The sequence below is a fragment of the Bos javanicus genome, chromosome 16 (genome assembly GCF_032452875.1).
Source record: "Bos javanicus breed banteng chromosome 16, ARS-OSU_banteng_1.0, whole genome shotgun sequence".
In the NCBI taxonomy this organism is placed as follows: domain Eukaryota; kingdom Metazoa; phylum Chordata; class Mammalia; order Artiodactyla; family Bovidae; genus Bos; species Bos javanicus.
The window spans coordinates 56675890-56688524 of NC_083883.1; the positions used below are offsets into that span (position 1 = coordinate 56675890).

The 12635-nt window shown below is 35.2% G+C and overlaps 1 protein-coding gene across 2 annotated transcripts in view; it reads left to right on the plus strand.

The window, feature by feature from the left end:
- The window catches only part of RABGAP1L (RAB GTPase activating protein 1 like), a 741235-nt gene that overhangs the window by 468179 nt on the left and 260421 nt on the right, over window positions 1-12635 (plus strand). For both annotated transcript variants that reach the window (XM_061381704.1, XM_061381705.1), the window contains exons 16-17: window positions 7887-8012; window positions 10326-10469. In XM_061381704.1, coding sequence (XP_061237688.1) covers window positions 7887-8012; window positions 10326-10469 — 270 coding nt within the window. The remainder of the gene's footprint in view (window positions 1-7886; window positions 8013-10325; window positions 10470-12635) is intronic.

Below are 12635 nucleotides of genomic sequence, written 5' to 3' on the forward strand. Positions count from 1 at the left end.
AGCCTGTCCCACTGTATAAACAGGAAGCCCGAAGGGTCATTCTGGGCAGCCTCAAAGCCCAGCCTTTAGTACCATCAAGCTATGGAGCCCAGCCAGTCTAACCACTGGTGCCACCCTGCCAAGTAGTCTGTGACCGTGCCCATCCAGAGGCGATTGCAAAGCCCAGCTAGTGGCCATTTTGACCATGGTGCACAGCCAGCAGCCCCACCCGAAGAAGAGGTTTATCCAGACTTATTGTAAGTCTGTTTAGTCTCTCAGCAGAAACACTGGAGGCCAAGGAAGTGTGAGATGATATATTCAACATAGTGAAAGAAAAAAATATCAACCAAGAATACTAGGCTTGGCAAAGCTGAACTTTGTAAATGAAATAGAGATAAATGTGTTCCTCAACAAACAAAAGCGGAGTGAGTTCCGCATCACTAGTCCTGCCTTTCAGAAAAATTAAAGGGCATCATCAAGCTGAAATAAAGGGATGCTGATTTAACATCATAAAAACATGAATTGTAAAATTCACTTGTAATAATAAATACCCTGAATATCCGTTGAAAGAACTGATGCTGAAGCTCAAGCTCCAATACTTTGGCCACCTGATACAAAGAGCTGACTCACTGGAAAATACCCTGATGCTGGGAAAGATTGAAGGCAAAAGGAGGAGAGGGTGGGAGAGAATGAGATAGATAGATAGCATCACCGACTCAGTGGACATGAATTTGAGCAAACTCTGGGAGATAGTGAAGGACAAGGAAGTATGGCGTGCTGCAGTCCATGGAGTCACAGAGTCGGACATAACTTAGTGACTGAGCAACAACAATGATGAATACATAGTCAGAGTCAGATTCTCTAATGTATACTGGTAGAAGATAATTCACTTACAGCTCTTTTTAAAAGTATAAAACAAATACCATAACTATAGTAATTTTTATCACATATTTTTAAAAAAGGATGTAAATTATGACATCAATAAAATGTGAAGTGAGAAGAAACAGTAAGTATGAAGTTTCTTTACGCTTTCAATGTTAAGTTGTTATCAACTTAAAATAGGATGTTATATTTTATATAAGGCTCATATTAACCATAAAGCAAAACCAACAGTAGATGCACAAAAGAGAATCAAAGCATGCTATTACAAAGAGTCAGCAAACACAAAGAAAGACTGCAAGAACAGAAGCAAGAGTCAAAGAATTCACAAAGAGAAACACAGTTAACAAAATGTTAATAATGAATCCTTATCTATCAGTATTAATTTAAATGAAAATGGATAAATTATCCCAAAAGACATGGAGTGGCTGATTGGAAAAAGAAAAAAAAAAAGGCAGGATCCAATAATATGCTGCCCAAAGAGACTCACTTTAGCCTTAAGGATACACATAGACTGAGAGTGAAGGGATAGAATTAAAGTATTTTAAACAAATGGTAACCAAAAGAAAGTAGAGGTAGCTATGCTTATATCATACAAAATAGACTTTAAGTTAAAAATGTTCAAAAGAGATAAGGATAAACAAAATTACATAGCTTTAGCTAAATTAATCAAGGGAACACAAATAAATGAGATTATTAAAAAAGAGGGGACATTACAACTGATACAACAGAAATATAAAGGATAACAAGAGACTACTTTGAAATGCAATACACCAACAAATTGGATAGCCTAGGAAAAAAATGAATAAATTTCTAGCAATACACAAGACTCAAGAATAGAAAGTCTGAATAGATCAGCAGCAAGTAAGGAGACTGAATCAGGAATCAAAACTTCCTCAACAAAGAAAACCCCAGGACCAGATGATTTTAGCTGCATACCACCAAACATTAAAACGAAACATTTAAAGAATTAGTAGGAATCCTTCTCAAACTCTTCCCAAAAAATTGGAGAGGAGAAAAAACTCTCAAATTCATTTTAAGAAGGCAAGCTTTACTTTAATATCAAAACCAGAGAAGGTTACTACAAGAAAACTATAAGCCAATATCCCTAATATAGTTCAGAAATTCTCAACAATATACCAGCAAACTGAATTGAACAAAACATTAAAAGGATCATATACCATGTTCAAATGGGGATCATGGAAAAAGCAAGAGAGTTCCAGAAAAACATCTACTTCTGCTTTATTGACCATGCCAAAGCTTTAAACTATGTCTATCACAACAAACTCTGGAAAATTCTTAAAGAGATGGAAATACCAGACCGCCTGACCTGTGTCTTGCGAAATCTGTATGCAGGTCAGGAAGCAGCAGTTAGAACCGGACATGAAAAAACAGACTGGTTCTGAATAGGGAAAGGAGTATGTCAAGGCTGTGTATTGTTACCCTGCTTATTTAACTTACTGCAGAATACATCATGAGAAATGCTGGGCTGGATGAAGCACAAGCTGGAATCAAGATTGCCGGGAGAAATATCAATCACCTCAGATATGCAGACGACACCACCCTTATGGCAGAAAGTGAAGAACTAAAGAGCCTCTTGATGAAAGTGAAAGAGGAGAGTGAAACAGTTGGCTTAAAACTCAACATTCAGGAAACTAAAATCATGGCATCTGGTCCCATCACTTTATGGCGAATCAATGGGGAAACAATGGAAACAGTGACAGACTTTATTTTTGGGGGTTCCAAAATCACTGCAGATGGTGATTGCAGCCATGAAATTAAAAGACCCTTGCTCCTTGAAAGAAAATCTATGACCAACCTAGACAGCATATTAAAAAGCAGAGACATTACTTTGCCAACAAAGGTCCATCTAGTCAAAGCCTTGGTTTTTCCAGTAGTTATGTATGGATGTGAGAGTTGGACTATAAAGAAAGTTGAGTGTTGAAGAATTGATGCCTTTGAACTGTAGTATTGAAGAAGACTCTTGAGGGTCCCTTGGACTACAAGGAGATCCAACTAGTCCATCCTAAAGGAAATGAGTCCTGAATATTCATTGGAAGGACTGATGCTGAAGCTGAAACTCCAGTACTTTGGCCATCTGATGTGAAGAACTGACTCATTAGAAAAGACCCTGATGCTGGGAAAGATTGAGGGCCAGAGGAGAAGGGGACGGCAGAGGATGAGATGGTTGGATGGCATCACCAACTGAATGGATATGAGTTTGAGTAAACTCTGGGAGTTGGTGATGGCCAGGGAGGTCTGGCGTGCTGCAGTCCATGGGTTCACAAAGAGTTGGATACGACTGAGCGACTGAACTGAACTGAACTGATGCAAGGATAGGTCAACAAATGGAAATCATAAAAGTTATGTGTCACATTAATAGAGTGAAAAATAAAAATAATATGATTATTTCAATAGGTGCAGGAAAGCATTTGACAAAATTCAACATCCGTTCATGAGAAGATCTCTCAACATAATGGATATAGAAGACATGTACCTAAACATAATGAAGGCTGTATGTGATAAGCCAACAGCTGACATCATACTCACTGGTGATAGGTTGAAAACTTTTCCTCTGGACATACAGGTGGCCATTCTGTACGTGAAAAGGTGCTCAACATTATTAATCGTTACGTATGTGTATGTGAAAATTGTTCAGTTGTGTCTGACTCTTTGCAACCCCATGGACTGTAGCCTACCAGCTTCCTCTGTCCATGGGATTTTTCCAGGCAAGAATGCTAGAATGAATTGCCATTTCCTTCTCCAGGGGATCTTCCCAACCCAGGGGTTAAACCCAGGTCTCCCACATTACAGGCAGACTCTTTATGTTAATCATTAATGAAGTGCAAATCAAACCACAGTGCTAGCTATCATCAGAAACACAACAGTTAATAAGTGTTGGTGCGAATATGGAGAAAATGTTTCCCTTGTGCCCTGTGGGTGAGAATGGGAACTGGTTCAGGCCCTGTGGGAAACAGAAGAGAGGTTGCTCACAAAGTGAAAACTAGAACTAACATGTGATCCAGTGATTATACTTCTGAGTATTTATCCAAAGGAAACAAAGAAACAAACTCATAAAGATACCTTCATACCACATTCATTGCAGCATTAGTTACAATAATGAAGACATAGAGACAGAGATGAGATGGCTGGATGGCATCACCGACTCGAGGAACGTGAGTTTGAGTGAACTCCGGGAGTTAGTGATGGACAGGGAGGCCTGGCGTGCTGCGATTCATGGGGTCGCAAAGAGTCGGACATGACTGAGCGACTGAACTGAACTGAACTGAAGTGTCTACTGAGTGATGGGTAGATAAGAGAGACTATGGTATACACATAGAGGAGAACAGTATTCAGCCATAAAAAGGAAATCCTTTCATTATGACAATATGAATGAATCTTGAGGGCTTTATGCAAAGTGAAATAAGTCAGTCAGAGAACAACATGTTTGCTGTCACTTACATGCAGAAACTTTTTTTTAAAAAAAGAGAAGTTACAAAAACAGAGTAGGTAGGTAGGTAGTTGCCAGGTGTGAGGGATGGAAGAAATGGGTGAGTATGGTAAAAGGGTATAAACTTCCAGTCACTAGATTAATAAGTTCACGGGCTGTAAGGTACAGCATGGTAAATACAGTTAACAATATTACATATTTGAAAATTGCTCACCACAAAAAAACTCAAAATTCTGAGAATAAAAAACAAAAATAATATCTATGTGAGGTGATATGGATATAATTATACATACATTTATATATATGTAGAAATATATAAATCAGAAAAACCCATAATTTTGTGCATCTTAAACTTACACGCTCTTGTACATCAATTACATCTCAATAAAACTGGGGAAAATTTAATGATATAAACTTACATTATATAACATTAAAAACAGAAAAGTTGTAAATACTGAAAATGAATTAATAATTATTTTGCCATATTCTACTGTTGCTTAGACTCTTGAGTCTGTTTATTGTCTGTTTTTTCTGATGGAAATGACATGTAATGATGTGCTTCTCAATTCCAACTTATTTATATTTTCTATATTTGATGAGTTTTGGTAAAATCCAGCCATTGCTAATGCTAGGTTCCTATCTCCCAACTTATTATTAGAATTTTTAATATGATATTTATTTACATTGCAAAATTTTAATTTATTGTTTTTCCTGCCATCATGAAGCCACTAGTGGCTACAAGTAATTATTGTTTATTATTTCCAAAATATATTTTTATCATGTATCTTATGTTTTACAGTATCATCAAATCTCATCTCAGCCTTCACTCCCTGTTGTTGACATTTTACTGACATATATTTCATGAACATGCATTGTCTTACCCTTCAAAAGCAAAATACCATTATAAGTCTACGTGTGAACTTCCTTTTTTCTCTGTGGTGTAAATGTCCATGAGTATTTGTTGTTTAGCTATATTTTATACATTATTAGGTATTCTCATTTTTTACATCTTTGAGATTTTTACTAAATTTTGAGTGCATACCCTACTTTCTGCTTTAATAATGAATATATTAATTGAAGGGAGAGAAATACCAAGGGAAGCTTTAATTGAAGATGCTAAACAGATCCCATTTCATCTTTAAACTATAAAGAGAAGTTGAATTTCTACTTTCCAAAGGATTATACATATTTCCCATTACTTTCTTACTCATTTTGTTAGCGAGCCTTTTCTGTTTTCACAGGGATTCATTTTGAGTCAGTTTCATGATAAGGCAGTATCTGAGATCCCATAAGAGCTTATTATATCTGACCTTAGTCTTCACAGATAGTCAGTATTGATTCTACCCCAGCTGGACTGATATTTTATAGGTTTAGTCTATGACTTTCATATGACCCATGAACTAACTGAAAATCAAAACCTTGACTGTATTGCTGAAGCTAGACCTGAAGGATACTAACTCCAAGGCTATCCACCTCCCAACAAATCCAGATTTTTTTTTTTAATAAAGGTTATTAAGGATTTCTCTTTTAGGGGTCAAGTTCAAAGTTGATATGTATGTGTGAGAGGGACAGTTACATGGGGAAGGTGGAGGAGAGAGAGGGGAAAGGGGGCCAAGAGATAAAAGACAGAGGTGCTTTCAGGGATAGAGGAAGAGAGAATGAGTATGGAATGAATGAATAAGAATGACCTTAAGCTCCATACCTAAAAGCACAGTAGAAATTTACGTCTCTTGTCATTTTTGTGAATAGTTTATTCTGATCTAGCTCATACTCAGCCATCCCTCTGTTTGCACTGTAACTGTAGTGGCATCTAACTCCTCTTTCCACACATCCAGCCTCCCCTACTCCAGAACTTCTGTGTCTATATCAAACTCAAGTTGACTTGCCTATTTCCTCGTCCTTTGGGACAACACTCTACTTTTGCCTCTATATCCAGGGCCTAGAACAGTGCATGATCTCATATGTTCAGAAATTGCATATATGGATGCTGAAGGGCATTTAAACATTTGCTTTAATGGTTGTACCACATTCAAGGAAATAAGATGAGATAGCAGATGGTAAAATATTCAACTAACCATCGCTCAGAAAGAAGGAGAGATTAAGTGAATTAATTTCTCCAGGGCTGGTTACAGTTATCTTACTTGCAGCTTTTTTGTATAGCCATTTTAGAAGAGATCTGAGAGAAGACGAAGCGGCTTAGAATGTGGTAATAAGAGAAGTACTGTGACTGTATATGTGCACGTTAGTCTCAACTGAAGCTTCAGTGCAGAATTGGTAAAGGGGTAGAAAATATAGTGTGCTTACCTTCTAGATAACTGCAAATAAACTGAAAGGTGTCTGCTGATTTGAACAGCTGGGGTCAAAGCCAAGCCCCCAACTCATAGATAAAAAAAGATATACGCAAATATTTAGAGAAGCAAAATGACAAGAGCTAACTGTAATTATTTAACTTTAGGAGATTTTAACTAACTCACATATTTCATGGTTTATAGTAGAAAACAGAAGTGGCCCATTTGTGTAGGGACTCCGATAAACAGTTCCATTTCTAAGTGGGTGAATAGAACCCTACTTGATTCAGTTATACAGGCAGGAAGTTAGTCTAACAGATGTGTCAGATACCATAAACAGCCAAGGTCAGACTTTGAAAGAAATGACATTTAAACTAAATGTTTACATAATAGGTACATCCTACAACCTTGAGTAAGGACAACTTTTTCTGTTTGCTTGGTACAGATTCTAGAATATTGAATATGTCCCTCTCTAAATTCTTTCCGCTTTATACTATATTTTAGAGATCTGTTCTTTTGATTTTAGACTTTATTCTCTGTTAAGATAAAAATATCTCTGGAAAGGTATATCAAATTTTGTCATTTAAATCTTAATGAAAGAAGCTCATAAGCTTCTGAAACAGCTGAAAAATGTTTTTTATAGAGAGAAAAATAAACAACATCAAGAAAATTCTGGGAGGACAATATCATACTACCTATCAAAAATAAAAACTTTCTATCCTTTGGCCCAGCAATCCCTCTTTTGGGAACATTATTGAGAGCGGAAAGCAAGTATACATAGCAGTGTATTTAGAATGCTATCTTTTATGTAGGAAAGGGAAAATAAAATAAGTACAATTCTTTTATTTGCATAAATAAATTGACAGGATACACAAGAAATTATTAAGAGTAATTTTGGGATTATGCAGAAGAGGTGGGAGGCAGATACAGGGGTTAGTGGTTATAAGGATAGAGAGGAGTGGGACTTTTTTTTAACCTTCATATACTTTTACACTGTTTTGATTTTTTGGATATCATCTTACTGTATTACTTATTTTTAAGATGGTTTAATGAGTAAATGAAAGGATGATTAAAATTAACAAAAGAGGGAAATTCATCTCAAATGAGGGAGCTCAAAACTTGGAGCATATATTTTACCTATGTCTCTGCAGAATGCTGGCTCTGAAGAATTTCATTCCCAAGTGACCTTAAACCACTGATCCAGGGGTCTAATAACATGCGGGAATGTTTCTGACATTCTGGTCACATGCACATTCAGTCATGTTCTATATGTGTATGTTTTCCTGTAGATGCCAGAAGAACAAGCATTCTGTGTTTTGGTGAAAATCATGTATGACTATGGTTTACGAGACCTCTACAAAAACAACTTTGAAGATCTTCACTGCAAATTCTATCAGTTGGAGAGACTCATGCAGGTAAATAAATACTAGGAACTTTTATCACTAAGGGATTTGTTAAGTTACAGAAAAATTCTAAAATTAAATAATAATGGTTTATGAAAATCTAGTGGAAAGTTACAGGAAATGTAAATGGATTTGATTTTGACCAATGTCTACAGTGGTCTTAATATCATAAAATATTTAATTATTTGATGGTTTATAAACTATTTTTATAAAAAAAGTCTTCCATTTAAATATTCAACATTAAGAAACTTCTAAGCGTGAATATGGTGAGTTAAGTTAATGAAGAGGGTTCCCAGTATTATTTGTAAAGAAATGATATTTTCATAATAAAAACTGAAATACTTAATATTTTTCTCAGTGTTTCCTAGCACCAGTACTATATTTAGGTTTAGAAGTAAGGAACACTTTAAAGAGATAGATATTGATCAAATTAAAAACCACATAAAATATTGTAATATAAGCACATATTTTAAATGTTTTTCTCTGTAATTTCCAGATCTCAAACAATGTGTTACTATTTCATAATTTATATGATTATATGTATGAGAAATAGGTATTCTTTTATATATATATCATAAAATAGATTGTGAGCAAGAGCAAAATTGTCTGGTGCTGTTAAAGGAATTACTGAGTAGCTTTCAAATTTTACCTGAGGTTGTACGAAAAGAAAGTGAAATCACTCAGTTGTGTCCAACTCTTTGCAACCCTATGGATTGTAGCCTACCGGGCTCCTCCATCCATGGGATTTTCAAGGCAAGAGTACTGGAGTGGGTTGCCATTTCCTTCTCCAGGAGATCTTCCAGACCCAGGGATTGAACCTGGGTCTCTTATATTGTAGGCAGACACTTTACTGTCTGAGCCACCAGGGAAGCTGAGGTTGTACAATAAATCTTAAATTTGTAATGACTCCATGAAGCATGTTTATATGGCTTTCTCTGTATGAAGTATTGGGAACCCAAGAGAAATGTGAAGAAAATACATGAATGAATTGATTCCATAGTTGGGGGAAGTAAAGAGGCTGGGGAGGAAGATTAGTGGGATGTGGCGGTAGAGGCTACTGGTAGGAGTTAATGGACATGAGCTGTCAGATCCCTAGTTGTCTAAAGGGGAAGAGAAGCCAAAGTCAGACTGAACAGGAGGAAGGCAGAGAGTTTGCCCTGAGGTTAAGGACAGCTTTATTGAGAGAAGGGAATGCAGAAAGGTATAAGAGCTTAACTGTGAAGAAGAAATAAAGGGGGAGGAGGATGTCAAAAAGAACTGTAAGCACCAACGACACATGGGCACTGAGGGGGAAAAGACCGTGTGGAAGAATCTGCTTATCTATGGACAGTAAGAGCAATAGGCTGTTTTACAGAAATTTAATTCTTCCAAGTAAATGTTTGGTATTCTTCACTGTTTCACCTTTCATTTACAAAAGTTCATATTTTTTATCAAAGATCAATTATTCTTTAGAGTTTTGAGAGTCAAATAAAAGCACTTGATAAATGAATAGCTAGCTCATGGTATTATGAAGAAACCAAACGCATTTTCTGTTAGCACTTTTTGTTTGTTAATGACTCTTCAATACCCCATTAAAAATACCTAATGGGCACATAGGGGTGTTTTTCAAAAAGCATCTTGTATATGAAAAGAAAACTAAAGTCAGCTTTTATGTATCTTTGCCTTTGTCTTTCAGTTATCGGAATAGCTATGCTAATACTTTTTACTTTGCCTTTCATGCTTTTTAAAAGCATTTACTTGTATACTTTGGGGGGGAAAGACCTAGCATAAAGCTTTTCTTTTTAGGAGACATCCCGTTTCATACATGATATACTACTACATTTTCTATCCTTAATCATTCTTAATATGTTGAAACTAGATTGTTAAAAGTATGATTATCTTTTGGGCTTCAGTACCATAATGTACTGAAGTAATACCATACAACCTAAATGACATTGATATTCAATGGTCTTCAAAGAAAAGGTGCATTGTTTTCCTGGCTAGTTAGGCGTGAACCCTGAACAGAAATGCTGTGACTTGACCGTGCAGTCACAGTACTCACTAGACTGCAGGTGTTCTCTCATTGCAGGCGTTTCCCAAGAAACAGGAAGAGTCAAGTGAGCAAGAGCTGATCTTTGTTATTTGTTCATAACAAGTCTGTCTTGTCCTTGGTCACATCCCCAGTTCTCATGTCCTGTCATCACTTCTGTGTAGTTACATAAAATTCAGTGAATATTGTAGTAAATTGAGAGTCATCATAGCCAGCTCGTCATAAATCACAGCTGTGGCAGAAAATAGAGCATCCTCAAGTGTTCCTCCCCCTCAATTTTCCACTTTGACTTTCAGGAGCAGTTACCGGACCTGCACAACCATTTTTCTGATCTGAACCTAGAAGCTCATATGTACGCATCCCAGTGGTTTCTCACTCTTTTCACTGCCAAGTTCCCACTCTGCATGGTCTTCCACATCATTGACTTACTGCTTTCTGAGGTAGAGTGAATCCCATCTCTCATATTTTAGCCAAAATAGAAAATAGTCTCTACTTAAAATGGTTCCAGTTTTCTTCATTTCCTTTTTTCCTTAAAAAAAGAACATTAAGCCAGAAATACTGACCAAAAGGTTCTATTTGAATTTTCAGTCAAGACTACTTTAATTTTATTATTTGTGAGAAATTAAAATATTAGGCATATATAATTTCTACAAAGTAAAATAAGGTAATGAAATTTGTATCATTACATTCACAATAAGCCTGTATCTGTATAATTATGCATTACTAATATAAAGGATCTTTTAAATTAAATTAATGAAATCAGGATTATTTTTAATGGTAATGTAATTATACTCCAAGAGTGAATATAAATGAAAATTTTATGGTAATTAAATTCTCAAGTCATAAGGTATCTCTTCCTATATGTTATTTGAGACTCTTGCCAGCTAACTGAGAAGTGATAAACTAAAGCTTCTATACCATATTTTTTAGACAGAGTATTTCAGAAATTTGTTTGCCAAATTCCTTAGGTATCTATATTGTTTCTTTTTTATTTGTTTTTAGTTCCATAAGTGGCTGTATTTATTTACTTTATTTTTTTTTAAATTTTATAACTAAATACATTTTTATTTTTTAAAATTTTTCTAGTCAATTTGTTCAACCTGTTTAAAGAAGATTTCTCTGATATATTTGCTTGGAATGCAAATTACCACCATGGGTTGCTGTCGCTCTGTACATGGTGGGAAAAGGAAAATGGTGTGGGTTTTTCCTCTTTAGCCTACGTATTTTATTTTATTTTTTTAAATTTTTATTTAACTTTACAATATTGTATTGGTTTTGCTATATATCAAAATGAAGCTGCCACAGGTATACATGTGTTCCCCATCCTGAACCCTCCTCCCTCCTCCCTCCCCATACCATCCCTCTGGGTCGTCCCAGTGCACCAGTCCCAAGCATCCAGTATCGTGCATCCAACCTGGACTGGCGACTCGTTTCATACATGATATTATACATATTTCAATGCCATTCTCCCAAATCTCCCCACCCTCTCCCTCTCCCACAGAGTCCAAAAGACTGTTCTATATTTTAAAGATGTAAGTAATGTTACACACACATGTATCATCTACAGCCCATCAAAATGTTTAATAGTCTTTGCAGTGATGAAAAGTTGCTGGATAAGAACTTTTTTATTGAGAGTATAAATATATTTAAAAATATAACTGTCTTAATGTAAAAAGCTGGAGTAATCAAAAATGTAAGCCTAATATAATGTAGACAGTTTTGTATTACAGTATTACATTTTTAGATAAAGCTTTATAACTTCCTTAAAAAAATTCTAACCATTTTAATCACCCCAGAAACTAGAAATTTAATTATAAAAATAAGATTAAAAAGATAAAACATATAATCTATATAAAGCATAATTGTCATTTTCAAACCTGCTATAGCAGTAACCACGTTATATGCAAACATAGCTGGGTTTTACTCTTCAAAGGTTCTAGGTGGCAGCTGCAGAATATATAAAGGTTGTGGCGCATTTTATAAACACAAGATTTTAAAACATTTGTAATATATTTTGATATAGAAGAGTTGAGTGACTCACTGAGAGTCACAGAATAAATTCTCAAATTCAGAATATTATAACAGCCAAAGAACCTGGTTGATGAAACATTTAATTCTCCTATTTATTTTACTTACAAATTAGTTTCTAAAATGCCTATTTAAATTAAGCCTAAAGGAAGAATGCAAAATTAGGAGCTAAAACCTTATTCAGAGTCAAAATGATGTGATCACAATATACACAAAACAAATTAAACATTTGTGCTAAAAATTCTGCTTTGCTTGATTGTCCAAATTGGTGTGGTAAATAAACAATTCTGGCTCTTTTAATTCAGTTTAATGCTCTTTGAAAGTAAAAGCAAATTAATTGAGTTCTGTAATCTTAAAACAGATTGATACTAAAAGTTAGTTTTGTTAAGTAAATATGCCTATATCTTATTGCAACTGAGCTGAGTTTAGTATTTCATGGTGTTTATAAAAATAGAATAGTGGAGGTATGACATTTTAACAGTTTTATCTTTATATATAGTAAGAGCTTGCAGATACTATCATTGTTTCATTTTTGTTGCTGATATTATCTAAATATATAGCAGATTGGTTTGATGGTG